The sequence below is a fragment of the Diadema antillarum genome, unplaced genomic scaffold, assembly GCF_040938485.1.
Source record: "Diadema antillarum isolate AM-2024a unplaced genomic scaffold, OU_Dant_1.0 seq00000952_RagTag, whole genome shotgun sequence".
Classification (NCBI taxonomy): domain Eukaryota; kingdom Metazoa; phylum Echinodermata; class Echinoidea; order Diadematoida; family Diadematidae; genus Diadema; species Diadema antillarum.
The window spans coordinates 306,764-327,261 of NW_027271800.1; the positions used below are offsets into that span (position 1 = coordinate 306,764).

At 40.0% G+C, this 20,498-nt stretch overlaps 1 protein-coding gene and 1 pseudogene across 1 annotated transcript; one reads left to right on the forward strand and one right to left on the reverse strand.

Moving 5' to 3' along the window:
• Window positions 1-243: 243 nt before the first annotated feature.
• Window positions 244-5,760, forward strand: LOC139741763 (uncharacterized; annotated as a pseudogene).
• A 9,286-nt stretch (window positions 5,761-15,046) lies between these two features.
• On the reverse strand, window positions 15,047-20,228 carry LOC139741772 (D-dopachrome decarboxylase-like). The gene is made up of 3 exons (XM_071652357.1): window positions 20,121-20,228; window positions 19,281-19,453; window positions 15,047-15,274 (listed from the first exon to the last, which is right to left on the reverse strand). Exons 1-3 carry the CDS (start codon window positions 20,226-20,228, stop codon window positions 15,187-15,189), a joined length of 369 nt encoding a protein of 122 aa, XP_071508458.1. The 3' UTR covers window positions 15,047-15,186.
• Window positions 20,229-20,498: the final 270 nt, after the last annotated feature.

Sequence of the window (20,498 nt, forward strand, 5' to 3'; positions counted from 1 at the left end):
CGACGAGGCGTGGCCCCCATTTCAAGGTGGCAGTAGGGATCCATCCCAAAAAGGCAGCCAATTACACGTAGGCCCAGTGGGATGGATTTCTCAGGCTGCTCTGCAACCCCTGAGTGTCCGCCATTAGCGAAGTTGGGTTTGACTTCTCGGCGCCAAAAAATCTCTGGTGCCCACAAGAGGAGCTATTTAACCGAATTCTTGGACTGGGGACCTTGGGGGGGGGGGGGGGGGGGGATCCTTGTTATGCACCTTCGAGGCGCCGCAGCAGACCCGGGCGGCAGCACGGTAAACCGGCTGGTCATCCGGCTCCTCAAAAGGAAGTGTATCGCTCATCAGCAAATTCACCTACACTCCTTCAGTTGGGATGCCGGCATGGTTCGGGCCTGGGTAGCTGCCTTCCCTCACTGCTATTTTGGGGTCTCGGGACTGATCCAGTTCTTTAACCGAGACCAACTCAAAGCAGTGAGGGAAATCCCCCTTATCCGGCTGCTGCTAGAGACCGACTCCCTGCATCTTAATCTGCATGTGGAGTGTCAGAACAACAGTCCTGTGTATCTGGGGGATGTGGGGCAGCACGTGGCCAGGGTCTGGGGGATGACTCTGCCTGATGCCATGTAGGCCACCTATGCAAACGCTGTGAGGTTGTATGTTTAGGGGTCCACTGACCCCAAAGATGTATATAATGTACATAAGAGTGTGTGGTATTTTAGGCACATTTTGTTGCTTTTCCAAAAGTGGGGGTACTAGATAAAATTTATGTTTATTTTAGTTTGCAGATTGGCAAACGGCCTGAAATTTTTTCTTCGATATTTTAATCATTTTTGCCGATCTATAGGGCTGGGGGAATGTTGCATAAAGCAACGTATGAATATATTCATATATTCGCCCATGCGGTACACTGCCTGGCTCAAACCGGCAATTATGCTGCACGGTGCACTCATTATCGCGCCAATGCATATAATCCATACCACACACACTTATGTTATGCACCCCCGCGTGCACGGCGCACCTTAATCCCCGAGCCCAGCACGGGTAACCCGTCCCCAACGGAGGGCAACCTACGGGGCTATAAAAGGGGTGCCAAGAGAACAGAGAAGAGAACTGAGGTACCAGAACCAGTGAACAAGCACCAGGGTAGACAATCTGTATCTCGAGCCGGACTTAGAAATGGACATCATTTAACCTTGCCAAAAACCAGAACAAAAAGATATGCACTGTCAAGTATTCCAGCAATTGTGAATCTCTACGGACTTACTGTTAAGGTCTCTTTTGATATGCAATAAAACCAAACTTTAATTGAATTGAATTGAATCTTAAGCCAGGTCCCCGGAAAAACTTCAGTCACATTAGCATGAAGAACTCCATGTAATGAAGAGGACAATGTCCCTAGACATGCTAGTGTATGAAGTGCACCCTGAAAAGAAATCAAAGTACTTCATCCCAACCTCCTGTTCCCTTGTGAGTACCTGCAGGGGAACGACAACTCAAAACCAGCCGAGAGATGGAGTCCAACCCCATCGGTCTCACAGGAGACAAACGATATGACGGGGGCAGGAAAAAGAATGTGACTCAGAGGATGATGAGGAAATTGTGCTAGTCTATGAAACTTCCTCACGGTCAATAGATGAACGTGCCCCACGACAACCCTATTCAAAGATAGCTTTACCTCCAACCACACCATCTCAGGAGGGGCACCCTGGACCTTGTGAATCATTTTGGTTAGAAAATGAGAAGTTGGGGAGTGGAGGGGGGTGAGTGGAGGGGGGTGGGTGGAGGGGGGTGGGTGGGAGGGATTGGGAGTATCTATCAAATCTCAGACAAGTGTATTGGTCCTTCGATATGCAATATACACATTCACATTCGAAAAAATCAATCCATTCACAATTATCCAACAAGGCGATTTGCCATTTTTGAGAACTTTGCTGACTCAGAACACATTCATCTATGATGGGCCAAAGTATTGGAATTTACTTTACAACAATATTATAACAGCTCAAACTTTGAACTCCTTCACGAATAATTAAGATTGTTTTTACTGAAATCTTACAACATCCAACGGAGTTAGATTCGTTTTATCATCTCAGTCAAGTCATCATTTCTTTGAACATCAAACAATTATGTATTCATATTTTTTTATCAGATAATAATGATTTGCTAAACACAAGTCCTCCTTAGATGTTCCTGTTATTATTCCGTATATACCAATGTGTCTATTCTCTCCTTCTCCTATATTCTTACCAGTATAATTACATACAAATTTTGTTTGTATCATATTCAACCCAGGTTGTATTTTATCACTACTTTTACATCATGGAATCCAGTTTGCTTGCGTCCACAATAGCATGTGCTGTAGTTTCTTTTTTCTCTTTTTTATTTCTTTTTTTCCTTTCCCAATTATTTTGATTCCATGTCAATTGACATTGGTTCATTCTATTTTGTTTTATATTGCTGTCTTGTGTATTTTCTGAGGGTAGCATATCGTAAAAGCTTTGCTTCTTAGCGGGACCCTCCATTTCCATCCCCATCCTTAGTTAACTTGTATTATATGCTTTATGTATATATCTATAAAGGATATAATTGTGCTTTTTTTATCTGTTACTCATTTTCATATATACTTTGTCAAATCACATTTTGCAATTATTACAAACATCCTGTGCATATACATTGTATATAATTTCTTTGTTTATTTGATGGAAGTGAAAAAGAAATATATTTGAACAGATATGAATTTGATATGAACGTAGCATATTAGCACATTTTCATATTACATTGAGGCCTACTTTTCTCCTTCTCCCCTAGAACATTATCATGCAACTTGACATGGAAATAATGCAGGACCTGCTACTGAATGTGGTAGAGAGGCAGAGCGGCATGCTTCTAGACTTACTAAAGCGCCCTCCAAAGGAGACTCTTACATCCCCCGATCAGATTCCTGGATGGTGCACTTGCACCAACTGCCAGCCAATGGCCCGAGACCTGGAGGCAGTATGTTCTGGACTTTCACAGAAAAACTGCCTTTAAGCATCAGAGGTAAGTTTATGAATAACACTTGCCAGTATAAGTCTCATGAAAAACACTATTTTGGACAATCCACATAGCACTGATATCATACGATATATACATGCTTACTGCATTTCATCTAATGTCTTTGAATTAAAATGAATAAGAACACAAAATGAACCAGTTTGGACAAGTCTACACCCAGAGACAAGGAGGCTATGCTGAAACCTGGCCAGCTCCATCCATGTAGACTTGGTATGATAGATAGCTATAATTACTTCAGAGTTATAGATAATGAATGAATTCATGCATATACATGTAAGGTTGTCTGTTACTAGTATCCTCCTGCCCCCTCAGATTTTGGCTGCATTTCACATGATCGCTGTGGAAACATGCAAGCTGCCATGGTGGTAGCATGTGATGTAAACTGCAAGTCTGTACAGTTAGCTTTTGCAAAAATTATTTTGTTTAAGTAGTAATCTAATTATGTAAATTCATGCAAGGAATCTTACTTTTTTGTTCTAAATCACTAAATAAGGGGCTAACAATTTCTTATTTACGGTGTAAACATTTCTTTCATCATTCCTGACAATTTATTGTACTTAAAAAGCCGCATTAAAATGTGTCCGGAAATTGAGAGAAGGTAATCAGTAAGTGTTGCGGCAAGAATTTTAAGTGCCACAGGTTTATCGCATAAAGCATCCCCCTCCCCAACCCGCCTCCAGAGTTTTTAGGGTTAATATTTATGATTTATAGAAATATAATGTTCTCTTTATATCAAAACTTTCATTCCTTTGTACATTAACACTAAACAGGTTAGAGGAACGCATTCATGACGGCCTTGATGTTAGCGTCTTTGACCTAGACCTTGGGACTGAAGAAGACATTATAGAGGACAACGCCACAGAAGGTCAGACGCCAGAAGATGACGAGGAAGTGCAAACTCACATCAATGCCCCCAAATGCATTGTGTATGAAGATCGTCCTCTTGAACTTGTGAAGACTTTGCATGGACAGATTTGTAAGAAGTGCAAGGCGCCTTTCACTTATCGAAGTGTGATTATTTGGGAATGTCCAAAAAATTATGGAGAAACATGGACATTACAACCATGATACAAAGGAGTGTTTCCAGGAAATCTCCAAGTTGCGTCAGCCCTCCTCATGCCTGGAAACAGTTATTAGAAGATTGCAACCTTTGCCAAGTTTCTTTGTAAGATCAACTTTCGAGAGAATCCAAAAACTCTACATTGCTCCCGCAATAAACGAGTACTACTCCAAAGAGCAAGAGGCACTTCTGGAATCATAAAGCGCACCTGTTGTTCTTTCAGGAAGATCCAACTCACCTGGACATAGTGCTAGTGTAGGCACATACTCCATAGTATTCCTTTTGCGACAAAAACTCAAGGAAGATCCTAGATCCTTCATACCACCATCGTCCTTGTCCAAAAGGCTGAAGGAAAATCGCCAAACATGGAGCGGACAGGTTTTGAGTGTGGCCTGGACTATCTCTGATCTAGAACTGAGGTAGCTGCAAGTTATCCTGAACAATATATCGGAGAACTGAAAGAAAAATTGCTAAGAAGACTGTGCAAGAGAGTCTGCTATACAAAGCGTAAATTGCCTAGGCACGTGTCCAGAGTGCTTCAGAAATATCCAGACATTGGAAAGATAGTGGAGAGGTATGTCCATGATAACTTAGTCGGTGCGGATGCCTGGAGGCAAACAGGCATGTTAACGTTTGATGGAAACTTAAAAAGGAGAAGAGAGTCACATACCAACGAATTCAGCAGTATCTGCAACAACATTATCAAGACAAATTTGCATTTATATGGTACTTATATGCAGGCGTGTGCATGTCACAGTAAGAGGTAAATTTATTCAAAACGATATAAAAGCATTGCAGAAATAACCTCCAAAGGAGGTAGGAAAGGCTGGAACATTCGAATTAATCCTGATAGCCACTTGAGTAACGCATTCTATCGAGATTTGGACACACTACAGTTAAAAGATGGGCGGAACAAGCTGGTACTGAATAGAGATGATGCGGCTGGTTTCCGCCTGGACACAACTTTCACTCATAAAGAGTACCAAACCATATCTTTAAAAGATAACCCAGAGGTGACGACGCACACAGATTATGTCAACAAATACAAGTCTGTGTTACAAACATCAATGCATTTAGTGATGGAATCCCTGAACATAGCTCAAAAGGTCCTTGGAGTTGTGAAAGCACATCAGCTATATCCAAAAGATCCGTCCCAGTATATGGCTGATCTCTACATGATGAGCAAAATGGAAGAGTTTGCTGCTGACATGCACAAATCGATTGACTGTTTTCGCGTGGATGGGGCATCTGACAAAGGACCATGGCATACTGAGATTCAATTCCTGTGGACTGAATGGCACATAAAGATGTCAAAAGTTTGTACGATGGTGACAGCACGTTATGCTGGGGGGAGTTACTTGAATCCTGTGGAGCTAATGAATGGCTGTCTAACTAGAGCCCACTCTAATATGTTCATTCCATCGACCATACATGGATCCAATTTCAGTGACAATGGGGTTGATGAGGCAGCTCTAGAAAGAAACCTCCGAACTGCGACCCCAGTGTACATCAATCGTTGCGACGAGGCACCTGCTGGGAGGTCAACGAGCATACTTGTGGAAGGGTCCAGAGATGACCAGGCAGCCAAGATTCATGCAAGCCACATCTGCTCACATAAAGCACCCCCAACCCCTACCCGCCTCCAGTGTTTTTAGGGTTAATATTTACAATTTATAGAAATCCAATGTTCTCTTGATCAAAGCCTTTAAATCTGAGTACTGTATGTGGCAATTTTCATTCCTTTATACATTAGCAGGTTAGAGGAACACATTCACAGTGGCCTTGATGTTGAACCGATATACAGACGCTGTTTATCTGAGACAACTCAGACTTTGTGATACTTAATTGTTAGGAGCGACAGCTCATCTATGCGTGTATGTCATTGACACATAGTTGAAGATGTTGGAGGGTATTGATAATGTCAGTTTGGTTTGGAGAAAAGGACACATACAACTGTATGTCTTCTGCATAACAATGATAATAATCTACATCATGACAATTAAGTATTTCTTTAAGGCCGGTTAGAGACAAAGAGAATAAAATCAGACCTCCCACAGAGTCTTGAGGTACTTCTGGTAATGGCAGCAAAGGATTTGACTTGCACCCACTGACATTCACAATCTGTTGATGATTCAATACGTGTGACTGAAATCATTTATAAGCTTGACCTTTAATACTTCTTCTTCTTCTTCTTTTTCTTCTTCCTTTTCTTAACCTCAAAGCATAAAAGAGCCTTGAGCAACTTTTTGATGGATTGTTGTGCTATAGAAGTATACACTATTATTATCATCATCATCATCATCATCACTATTATTATTATTATCATTACTATTATTATTATAATTATTATTATTATTATTATTATTATTATTATTATCATCATTATTATTATTATCATTATTAATAATATTATTAATACCAAAACATGTAAGAATGTTTCGTAGAATATCATGGTTTACAGAATCAAAGGCCGATGACATGTCAAGAAGGAGTAACGCTGTGATTCCTCTTTGGTCCATTTCCATAAGAATGTGGTTGGAGATGTTGGCAAGGAGAGTCTCAGCACTGTGCTGTGGGCGGTAAGCAGGTTGGAGATCGTCAAGGAGGTTGTTCCCCATGAGATTTTCCGAGAGCCCGGAGAAGACGAGGCGCTCGAGGAGTTTAAACAGAAACCATAGCTTGGAGACCGACCAATAGTTGTGAAGGGCATCAGGATCCAAGAATGACTGTTTTCAAAAGAGGATGGACAAAAGCAACTTTTAAACAAGTGAGAACAGAAGATTACACAAGGCTCATGCTGATGATTTCTGCTAAAATTGGTGCGAAGGTGTGGAAGCAATCCTTAAGTAGTGTAGTGGGTATGGGATTCAACTGACACTACCCAAAACTTTCCCTAGATAATCTTTGACTGGTAATACATGTATTCACAAAGTTTCAAGAAAATACAATAAAGCTTGAATATAAATCAAGGTAAAAGAAAGAGAAAAAAGAGCGAATTCACATAAACTAAATATGCACACTAACAACACAATGATTTATTCACAATTAAAGGACAAGTCCACCTTCATATACATAAGGATTGAGAGAATGCAGCAATATTAGTAGAACACATCAGTGAAAGTTTGAGGAAAATTGGACAATCCGTTCAAAAGTTACAAATATTTTAAGTATCTGCGCAGTCACTGCTGGAAGAGAAGACTACTACAGTGTATGATGTCACATGCGTACAACTATATAATGAAAATAAAAGGAGAATTTCACAAAACTTTACTTTTTGAATAAAGTGCACCTCTCTTCGACTTGCTACTGACGTATGTTAAGGGTAATGTTATTCCCCCTGCCTTCTGAAAGAGAGAAGTGGAGTGTTCTTTTGTTATGCGAGAAAAATGGAAATATGTTGAATTTTCTTTATTCTTTCTTTATATCGTTGTACTCATGTGACATCACAAGCTATAGTAGTCTTTTCATCCAGCCGTGACTGAGTACAAACTTCAAATATTCATAACTTTTTAACGGATTGTCTGATTTTGCTCAAACTCTCACTGATGTGTTCTACTAATATTGCTGCATTCACTCAACCCACATGTCTATGAAAGTGAACTTGTCCTTTAAGTAATCAAAAGTTATGCAACAAAACTGCTTACCTTCATTATGGCGTTGGAAAGAAGTTGAGATGGGTTTTGTGATCCATTTTGACTGTTCAGTATTATGGAAGGGCAAGGCTGCATCAACACAAGCAGAAAGAGGGTAGTGCAGTGTGGAGATGTGGACAGAGAGGTTCCCATGTCAATGACATCAAGACCTATACAAAGACACAAAATGACATACAGTGTGCCATTGACAGTGATATTGTCCTGTCCAAATTCTAACTGTCTTACCCCCAAAATGAAGCCGCCACGGCATGTCCAAGGAAAGGCTATCTCATTCGCTATAATGCTTTGGCCTCCATGTTTTGGGGCTCTCCAGGACATTTGACATTTTGTAGATATCTTATACAAGGTCTTGTTGCCCCAGCGACGCAATATGATAATGGCTTAAACTGAAGTTCAAGCTTACTCTCTTTTATGTTTTTCATCTCCAACACAATCAACAGCCGACACATAGGCCTACAAAGTGAATAAAAGGAAAGAAATGTCAACATTAGTAATCAACAAGGCAGGGTACAATGTAATTTTTTGACGAGCAGTAAAGAAGTGAAACATTTGACTTCATTTCATGAAAATAGGGCCTAAAAGAAACAAATGTATGTCAAGGATGAAAGGGCTGATGGTATTGTGTTTTTGATGTAACATTTTGGCAAATTGGCAAATTTTAACTTTTCATCATCTATTTTCCAGATGGTTGGCAGATTGATGGAGATGAATGTTCGTAAATCAAACATATGTACATGTCTCATGGATGACAATTCCGAGTCCCACAAGTCTGTCAATCAGGAGCAAGCTACCAGTCTATTACCACCACTGTCAATCACTGTGCCCTCAATGCCTCCTCCTCTTTGCCATACTTACCATTTTTACCAAGATGTTATCTTGAAAGTGTGGCACTCCAGAAAATCGTGAATGGAGACAAGATACATTTCCCTCCTCCTCACATTCCTCCATGGCTGGCTATAAATGTCGGAAGGTTTGGCGGGCATCTCTTCAGAGTTCCACCACCTCCTCCTCACCCAGCGGTGCGTGTAGCTCTAGCTTTTCCCATCAATGAGGCTGACAGGGTAGCTGCCATCTCATCCCGACTTTCTCTGCCTTCTGCCCCTCCGTTGTCACCCATGGCTCAGCCTCTTCCTTTCCCTTCATCAGCCGAAATGACACACCTATTTCGGTTGGCACGAGATATCAGAAAGAGCATCGCCCATTCTCCAGTTAATCATAATGCATTTCACCATGACAAGTAAACCCACAGGTAGTTGTAACATGCCATATACTTTATATAGTGTTGAGTTCCTCTTTTCTTTGTAATTAACAGATTCCTTTGTTTGATTTGTTTTTTGTTTTTTTTTTGCCTTCACAGAGAATAAATCTCATAATCATACTATTGACAGATGTCAAAAAAAAATGCCGACGTATTTCTTTAATGTCATGTTATCATATAAGTCCACTCATACACATATATTCCATGGAATATCAATTCTAACATCGAGTACAATTGGAATCTTCTACTCTTCAATCTTAGCAAAATCAGGAATTGTGCTATCTCTAAATTGTAAATGCTTGCTAACTGCTTAATATTTCTAGAAATGAAAGCTAACATCCTAACATTTCTCCCCCCCAAAAAAAATAAATGGTATAGATGAATATGAAAATGAAATAATTAATCCCCAAAATTAACATGAATTCAGATGGGCTCTGTCTTTGTATCAATGCAGTTTCCAATGTTCAGCGATGATGGCATCCCTCTCAAATTCAAATGGGGAGTGGGAGAGACGTCGAGACCCACCAATCTCTATAGAGACTAGAGTAGGCTTACATAGGAAATATAATTACTGGATTAGTTGGCGGTAAGGCCCATTCATTGCTGGGAATCTACCGCACGCGCACAGACCATAGACTCAGTGTTCTACCTTACCTTGTCTAAAAGTAAAATCCTCAGTGTTGTACTTCTACTACTAGTAAACTACCAGACTAACGTCGATTACGGTATGGTCGCCACTTGTGTGTAATTCCTATGCACTTCCGGGTTGGCGAACTAATATTGGCACTGAATTAGTTTGCCGCCCATAGCCTGCCACATATCATTATTAAGCATGTGTGTTTATACACACACTTCAATGAAGGATGCATCATCCGTCACCGCGTTTGAAAACCTCCCTTATGCACTTGTCAATGTAATGATGCACCCCACTACCCCCGGACATGGGTGCGTCATGGTCATTTTTTGACTGACCACACAGGGTTTTTGACGGACACCACAGTCACTTTTTTGACGGACAAAACGCTGCAAGTGACGAACACCACAGTCACTTTTTTGATGGACAACACGTTGAAAGTGACGCACACCTCGGTCACTTTTTTGACGGACAACCTCGGTACATTTGACGCACCCCCGTAAATACTGAAACGATTTTTGCATACGTTTTATTCAAGCAATTTCATTTCCTTTTGGTTCGTAAACATAATTTGTAAAAGTTTCGGCAAGTTTCCCTTACCATGGCCCTGTAAACACCGTACTGTCATTCACCGTACATCACGCTGCTGCTACGATATTCCGTACAGTAGTATGTATTCTGTGCATGCAATCCATACATGACAATCACATGTGTGCAGATGCGCTGTGTGTGCGCGGCCATTGCTAGTGCGGTGGATGCATACTGCTGCAGCGCAGGTACACACCACGCCACGGCATTCCCGCGAGTAACTACATACATTGTGTACATGTACAGCCTTGCTAACACTAGTAACAGCGTCGCGCGTCTGATCGGGCTATCCCGCGAGCGACACCACAGAACAGTAGACGCACATTGTATTGGAATGTAAACGAACTTTCTTCGATAGCAATGTGTGTTGGTGTTGCATCGCAATATGCAATAGGCACTACGTGTTCGACAGTAAAGGTTGGACTAAGTTGTTACATCGCTGAAGAGTCCCTGGTTTGAGGATTGAGTATGCATGATTTCATGGGTTTGTTGGAGGGAAAATGTAAGGAGAAATGGTGGCTTTTAAATTATTTGCTTGCCAGATTCTGGCAAGCATTTTTCCCTCTTATTCCAAAACGCTTCCCGACTTTGATTTTCACTTGCCGCGGGAAAGCGCTCACTGTAATTTCACTCGCGGTACGTGTATCCGGTACTGGTAGCGTGCAATGCGTGCAGTTTTCCATAGCCAAGTGACGTACCATGACGCACCCCTCGGTTCAAAATAATGCGTGTTATTTTCCATAGCCAAGTGACGTACCATGACGCACCCCTAGGTCAAAATTTTGACCGACAATGATGGGATTTTGACGCACCCCTCGCTCAAAAATTTGACGGACAAAGCTGGTAAAATGACGAACACCTGGGTCACAAATTTGACGGACCAAACAAGGAAATGACGCACCCATGTCCGGGGGTAGTGGGGTTAGTCATTACATTGACAAGTGCATTAGTCTGCAACCTGAAATCCATTCTAAATCAAAAACATCCTCGCATTAAAAATGGTTTTATCACCTCTTTATACATATGGTAAAATATATTTTGATTACAATTATTTGTGTTTTTACGGAGGAAAAAGGTGAATTACGAATGTATTTTGAGAGTGATGAAAATCCGTCGCCCAAGCTGATCTCCGAGCGATCGCGGCGCGCGTTACATGCGATAGATGTGAATGTCTGGTGACCGCGACCTTACCGAAGTGGCGACCATACGGTAATTGACGTTAAAGTTCAACTGTCTAAAATCCGTTTAAAAAAAAAGAATGTATCATTATCAACACGATTCAAATATTCAAATGAGAATGGAAACGACTGCTACAAAGTACAATGTCAATGATTTTCTGAACATCCATTTTCAAGGATTGGTCTACACTCTAGATGCGGCATGAACTAGGGTAGTGGTAACTATACACAGCCCATCCAGTCGCTGTACGTAGGTAACGACACAGCGTACTTCCAGCGTCTGGTCGGGCTAGGGTAGGGCTAGGGGGGTCTCTACTTTTGTCATTGTCATGTCGTAGCCCGTTGTTGCGCACTGCGTTAAATGCTTACACACACTAACAAAAAGATGCATATATGGGCCCACACAAAGTGTTCACAAGGAGGACGGGTTGCGGTTGCTTTTAACATTGGAATTTCGTTTCATATATATAAAGTGAGATGTACTTACGGGTGGTCAGTTCTTCTAAAATCGTTTACATTGCGATTGGTGACGTTGACAACTGCATATGCAGCCATTTTCCACCAGAATTCTGACCAAGATAGAAAAACGTAAGTTAGCACACGTGCCTGCCTGTGGGGAAACGTAGTCCTGTCTTGTGTTTGTGTGTACGTTTATGTACGTACGTGTACGTGTACACGTGTGTGTGTGTGTGTGTGTGCAGGGAGGTGTGTGTGTCACTGATCTCCCGATCAGTGGTGTGTGCGTGTGCGTGTGTGTGTGTGTGTATATATACACTGTATATATATATATATACATATATATATATATATATATATATATATATATATATATATATATATATGTATGTATATATATATATATATGGTAAATTGGCACCTCGTCTACAACCGCCCTGTCCACTGTCCACCTATAGTCTAATGCCATCTCGTCTAAACTCACTTCGTCTATTACCAACTCGTCTACCAACCATTTTGTCTACTGTATATGCCAATTAGTCTAATTGTCATTTCGTCTCCTAGCCATTTTATCTAATGTCCAATTTGTCTAAGTCACATTTCGTCTAACACCCATTCTGTCTATTGACCATTTCGTCTATTAATCATAAGGTCTATGAATAAAATAGTCTACAGCTCATTTTGTCTAATAGCCAATTGGTCTACAACTCATTGTCTAATAGTCAATTAGTCTAATAACCAGTCAGTCTACTCCCAACTGGTCTACTGCCAACTGGTCTACTCCAAATTGGTCTAATCCCAACTGATCTACACCCAATTGGTCTACTCCCAACTAGTCTACACCCAACTGGTCTACACCCAACTGGTCTACTGCCAACTCGTCTACTGCCAACTAGTCTACTGCCAACTGGTCTACTACTAGTTATAGTTTTTTTTTTTTTTTGTTATTCAAGTCTACTTCATCCAGTTTCTTTTTTCCCAGTGAAATAGGTTGAACACTCTTGGTGCCCCATTTGGTTTAAATTTTTGTGTTCTAATTATGACAATTTTTTAGGAAAAAAAGATAATGTCACAGTGTGAAAAACTTGCTGTGTTATTTTTGTGGTGGATGTGTAATTTATATCAGAAGCAATCATGCAGCATTTATATGTCCAAACTTCAACACTCCATCCATTCAACTTTGATACACAATCATAAGTATGGTAAAAATGAAAAGGAACACATTAGAAGTACATTATCAGTATTCTTTATTCTGTCTGCCACGTACTGATGTATGTAAACGGTTAAATGCACAAAAAAAGTTGAAACATATACACAAAAATATGATTTGCGATGATGGAAAGAAATTAAATCTTGATCTAAAATATGGTAACGTAAGTTTCACTATATACAATAATTGGTGACACATTTCATTTCATCCCTTCTTGAAAACAAAACATTTATATAAAAAACTTTGACTATTATATAATGAAGGGATCATGTATGTTTACATTAATTTAGTTTTGGGGCAGTGGCTCTTCTCTAAATTTTGGCAAGATACGGAAATTTAGAAAATATTTGACCGGCGACACGTGGTATTTCATTACTACATCGGATGCCTTTCCTGATTTCTCATTTTTTGGCAGAAGAAGGTCATTGATATGGATTTTATCTTCAAGAGTGAACCTTGTATAATAAATAAAACATCCTAGCGTGATCATTCAATGTCCATAAAGCAAAAACATGGGCGACACATATTTCACGCAATTGCGCCGAGATAGTGGGTTTGACCCAAGTGTGACTGAGGTATAAGGGATCACTTTGGGGTCGTTCTGTCCGAGACTCTGTCCGTCCGTCCGTCTGTCTGTTACCCGTTAAAATCTTGAATTTCTAGGTGCCATTAAGTGCTCCAATTTCAATCAAACTTGGATGGAAGATTGGTAATACAGACTTAAAAATTTTGAGGTATGCAATGGTCAACACAAGGTCCAAGGTCACCGGCAGGGGTCAATATCCTTTTTGAGGTCAACGTTAAGTTTTTTGAGCAAGTTTCTATTATGGCTCATAACTTTGCATCCATTTACCCAATAATTGGGACTTTTCATGTTTACGTTTAAAGTTGTTATTTATTCAAAAATAAATCAAATGTTACATCACACAACAGTTCAGTTTCTCTCCATTTTGTGTCAATCCTCTTCCTTACAAAGCAGATTTCCAAAACTCCATTCAAACCATACACACTTCATACTTCATGTATAACTCAGCACAAACACACACACACAAAAGACCTGTTATTTCAAATCATAGTCAACATTCACGAGAACAACAACTAAAAACAATACGAAATTTCCATGACATTCATTTATTCATGTCAAATTCTAAAAGTACAGTTAATATCGGTTATTATATGCACAACTATACCACCATACGTCTACGAGTATGTCTGCTAGTAATTACAATCAAGCAATTACAACTCAGCATTCAAATACCGCACCTTGCCATCGTGTGATAACAGTCTTTCGCTAAAGGATATTGGTAAATTGCTAATTTTGTGAATCAGTAGAATGATCTGAACATTGCGTCTTTTGGGCCACACTCTCTCGAAGGTTACCGAAACAAAGAGGTCACCCCGGCCACTGGACAACAACCTACTGCATCTCTCTCACAGTTACTGTAACCACATCCCAGCACTACATACATGTAAACGTAAACACACACACACACACACACAAACAAACAAACAAGCAAATAAACACACGCTATGTGATCTCCATCACGGAAAAACTGCATCAAGCCACACACAGTCACAACCACGAACTCTCTGTGTTTGTAATTAGTGTCAAGACTTTTAGCACCTCCACACTTGTTGCGACGAAAATAATGATCATGAATACGTCTCTTTATTAACCTTTGATATGCATAAATGAGGATGAAAACTCGGGACGTGTGTATCGTTTCAGATAATTTCGTATCTTTCTTTTATTGCAGGCAAGTACAGGTAAATATGCAAACGAAGCAATAATAAATGCAAACCGATGATCTTTGTTATCATTATTATTATTATTTCCTCCAAATCGGCCGAAGAAGACACCCCACCTCCTGATCCCCCCCCCCCCCCGTCGACCATAGTAGATCGCACAAGATGGATCAACGCGATTGATCATGTGATACTTTGCCGAATCGTGTATTGCAACGTCATGTCCATAAATGTATACATTTATCAAGGGTTACTCCCTCCTCCCCATAACAGCAACTATACCAGTATCTGGTACAGTCTTGTAAAACAAAGCTAAAAACTAATTTTAAAAAAAGGCGTGGCTCCTTCGTATGCGTGATCAGTTCTCCTTCATCCTGTCGCCTAGCAACTTGCCATCAGGAAGACCGATCTGCCATCTAGAGAGATTTTGCATCAGAAGGTTGACTCTGCAGAGAGAGAAGGAGAAAACATGAAAAAGGTGAACGATAATATTTTTTGTGTTATCCTCCATGGGATTAGATAATTAAGCACTTAGGGTCTACTTGGAACAGTTTCCTGTTGGCATTCTTAGGCGTTAAGTCTACATCATTTTTCGTCATGTCACGCTTCCTGCAACATAAGGATAAATTTCTGCTTGATGATTTTCATATCATCAACGTATAGCGACCGAATAAAGCAAACCAAAAGAAAAACCAACAACAACAACAACAACACACACCACAGCACCTGTCATCTAGTCAAAGCTTAATTTGGATACGAATTTGTCTGATCGTAATTATTAGTATTTATAGTGTGTATTATGTACATATTGTTACAGTCTATCCATGTCAGAATTTATCTACTAAATTATGTACATATCTATCTCTGTCTATATCATGATTTTTATCTCTATGGATATATTTCTAAGGACCTTTACTTCAATATTGAAATAATCGTGCGTTTCACCGTTCATAGGGTGAGACAACTATAGGGAGACTCTGGGTCAGTAGAAAGACTCTTTCACAACTACTTGAAACCATTTGCCGACTCATATACATAATATACCAAGGAGATTCAAGAGTACCTGCTTGCCTATAATATGTATAAAAGCACCTGGGGTATTAGTATAACATACCAGCACAATCATCATGACTGTGTGCGTATCGAAAACATGGGATGGTTTGCCATACACCACAAAGACATATACCCTCACATTTCAAATTCAGAGCCCATTTATCTCGCCTGGAGCAAATCGCATGGTATGCAGGGCATTCATGAATACGAACAGAATGCATGCGGTATTTCCTAACCATTCACTATTTCTAGACAACCCAGTCTTTGGAGACGGCCTCGTGACTATTTTAAGTTTTATTATGTTACACCGTCCGACGGAATGATTTTCTTTTGTAAAGGGGAATAAGGGAGTGGTTTTGTTCAAACTCAGAGGTTTTTCCACTCAAATTTGCAGGTGGTTTCTGCATAAACATAAGTGCCACTATAAATTCAAAAGAAAGCATGTCCAGCCTCAAAATGCTTAGTACCAAATAATATGCAAAATGTTCGATAAAATTGCTGAAAATAAGGAATTGTAAAGTGATGCAATATAGAGAATAGATGAATATAAGGTATTAAAGAAATAAAGGATAAAATAAATAGATTAAAAACAAGGCAGAAACCAAATGAAAAAAAATCAAATCAAATCAAAAAATGAACTCGAGTCAAGTCTATTCAAATCAAAATGAAATAGGCTACATTTTGCAGGGAGATTCAACCTTATACCACTGATAAGGTGACTTTTTATTCTCGATTGTTTTTCCCGATATATCTTAGTACCTCTACTATGGAGGACGAAGTAATGGGGCTTGGACTGGCCCATTTTGCTTACAAGTGATAGGAGCACTGAACTATTACAGAGTTCAGTGGTTATGGAGTCTCTCAAAAGTGTCAGCCAGTGAATCTCAGCCACTAAGCTTTGACATTACGCTAAATTCTACAACCCTGAACAGCATTTATTACAACAGGGGCGGATCCTGGAATTCCGTAAAGGAGAGGCGCCTTTACGAAATTAAAGGGGGCGCAAGTGCCCCCTATTTTTCTTTTTCTTAAAAAAAAAAATAAGAGGGGGACGCGCCAGGTGCCCCCCCCCCCCTCCGATCCACCACTAATCGTGAAGAGACGTTAAATGCCTCCCGAACTGACCCATTAAACTTTAGCGCATCAATGCAAATGAGAAAATGAACTTTTGATAGAGGGGGGAAAGTAAACGGCATTATGATTAAACATTGCATCGATTCACAGAAATGATGATAGCAAAAATCCACCAGTGAAACCGAAAATCTATAAACCTTTCGAGTAGAAACCAAGGTTGTAAATCATTCTGCTTTGTCATTTTGCCTCGACGAGGTTGTTTACTAAATGATCTCAAATTTTATGCTCAAGCTGAGAACAGAAAAATGTTCCTTAAATAGCCGGAAAGCTTGCCCTATATCTTGTCCAATCTCGCCATGTAAATAATGGATGCATACTGGATCAGAGGAAAGTTTCAAAAAGATTTACATACGGTAGAAATCATGCAAAAAAAAAAACAATCAAAATTACTCCCACCAACATAAAAAAAACCCCCACATTTGTATAAGGTTCAGATACGGTTACGAAACTCCGTTTAATTTGCGTAAACTGTCTGAATATGGTAGCCAAAACCACTTTATGCTTTAATAATAGATGAGAAGGCTTTGCGGAAATTGTGTTTTCTCATAATTTACGGTCGGCCGATATCATTATTGACTCAAGTATAACAGTTGTGTAAACCTCACGTCCCTCAGTTGTCAGTGTATGCCAGGACGGATCAAAAAGCTAACAGGGAATTGTACGTATAGTCAGAAAATGTGATACGTGAATTCGGCACAAGGTATTATCGTAACATCAAACGTGGCAATTAACCATTATACTCCATCTTGGCATAATTTCTGCTGTCAGGTATGATTGATCACCGAGTTATTAAGGGGCTTCAATGCCATCAAGCAGTCTAAAAAACAACAAAAACTGTATTTTCATAGTGGGATTGTCGAGTCCGTATTTTCATCTTGGATTGTCGACCAGGGATGTCGATATTTTTCTTTTTCTTATATAATGATGTGACAAATCTATTCCTTGATTCCCCTCGTCGTTTTGCTTAAAGGGATCGTATAGTTTTGGTTGAGACTTAACTTCAGGTTTTTATCATCTTTTGGTGACATAGTGAGAAATCTCTTATGAAATATGAAAGAGCATGTAATTCCATGAGTATTTCAACGTTTATTTGATGAAAACTGATTTTGAAATGGCTGAGATATCCAAAACAGAGCGATCCTAATAAAGTGTGGGACCCACATTTTATTACGATCGTTTTGTTTTACTTTGTTTTTGGATGTTTCAGCTATTCCAACCCCGATTTTCATCAAATAAACTTTGAATTCTTCTTTAAAATGGTATGCTCTGTACTATTTCATAAGATTTTTCTTGGTATCTCGCAAAAAAAAAGTTAAAGCCCAATTTTCATCTCCACCAATACTGTACCATCCCTTTAACATTTCTCAGGCTAATCTATATAAACCATGATCCAGAAGCGATATAGGTGTTAAAAGAGATGATAAAGGTGTTATCATTTTTTTGTCAGTGTAGACCCCTGAATTACATGGAAATAACAATTGGTCTGAGGAAAAGAGCTGAAACTGCTTCCTATAAATGGATATGAAAATGTTGAAGTCCACCCTTCACCCGTCTGTGTTTTCACAGGCGTTCTGGAGTGTGTACACCATGCCGCATTGTGGAAGAGATATGCCTATTGATGTCCGATAATAGAGTCAGTGGCTGATAAAAGGTCAAATTCAGGGCATAAATTTTGCATCAGATTCACGAAAGCAATATCGTATTGTAATAGCAGATCACATTGACCTTTAAAACACGACCTGCTGATGTTTGATGTCCCACAATAGACGAGGGCACAATAGCTTTAAGGCACCAACACGAACAATCATGGTACACCGTAGGGCCTACTTGACCGTCAAACGTCGATTGCTGACAAAGGAAGTCACTGGCATGTCGGTCAACTTATTTCAATACATTCAGCAAAAAGCAATTCATTGTGCCTGTTTTGGCGACGGATGTTTGTGGTGCTGACTGAACGCTTTTCGATACTTCGATTTCGCCATGCGCATTTTTTTTTTGTATGTCAGGAAAGTATTTTTGTTGCTTTATTTTGTTTGTTTTTATCGTCATTGACTATTATCTTGACTGCTGTACTCTTGATATTCTAATATGACTATTTCAAGTATTAAAATCGATCCTTTCCGATGGCAATAACGTTGAGATAAAGAGGTGTATAACGCCTGTAAAATCATGGTAATAACAAATTGGGTTGCCCATCCGTAACAAGCTGACAGATCAGCAAATATATATTATCGTCATATAAAAAATGTCTAGACGGGGTCTCACCTCGCGGCGGGGACGTTGAGTTCCGTGGCGGCGAAATCGATGAGCTCCTTGCTGTACCTCCGGTTGTTGTCGTGGTCGTTGAAGGCGTCGACGCTGGCGATGAAGATCATGGCGCATGGATCGTCGCTCCCCATTCGGAACATGGTCTCGTGACGTAGACAGACTGTGACGGCCTGAAATCGGTCGCAAAAGGAAAGAATTAGCCTAATGTCATGAGGATATCAGAGTAATATAGACTTCCATCAAGAAAAAAATAAAACACGGAGATGACAAAATGGAGATGATGCATAAACACTATCACACACACACACACACACACACACACACACACACACACACACACACACACACACACACACACACACACACAATCATTCTACCCCCCCACCCCACAGTTGTTTCCCTTGATAGCTCACCCACTTTTCACAAAATTTCACAAGATGACCATTCAAGTGTTTTTCTTCTTTACACTCTTGCACTCAATCAACAGAGAATACTTATTATTGCGCGTATATGTATAAACAGTCTCAGAGAGCTACAAGGAACCATTCAATGCCATGCAGGATGTTGGCAAATTATTTCTTTCTTAACTTGATGCAATCGATGAAAAAAAAAAGAAAAAAATCGACTTATGTTGGGTTGAGATGAGTAATGTTATCTGGTATCCGTGGGTATAGGTAAATTTCCACAGAAAAGATACAACCTCTATTATACATTTTGCATGCCCATTCATAATTATAAAAGGAAGGAAAGTGCCCAATCGATGTTGTTTTCAATTGATAAATCAATAAACAAATCGCTAAAAAATGGTGAAAACAAAAACAAACACGAAGAACTTACCGGAAGGGGTCTGTCCATCATTTCTGAGACGACCTTAGCGGCTCGTCCGACGAGTCCAGCCGGCGCATTTTCGGCGGGAACGTTTGTGACAATCTCAACAACAGGCATCTTGACTTTCTATCGCGTTCTCTTGAGGAGTGACTGTGAAATGCAACAGGATTCAAAATGTGGGTCTATATACCTTCAATTTTGGACGCGAACTGAGTATACTGCTGAGCCACAGCGAGAATGAAATAGTCACGCCTGTTTTTTGCTGGGCTTTTCCTTTTCAATGAAAGAAAAAGAAAGAACACCAATGTGCACAGGGTACCTGTACAGGACCGCAGTTCTATAAAGCTCAGGTAATCGTTGGAAATGGGCTGGTACCCCGCAAATTTG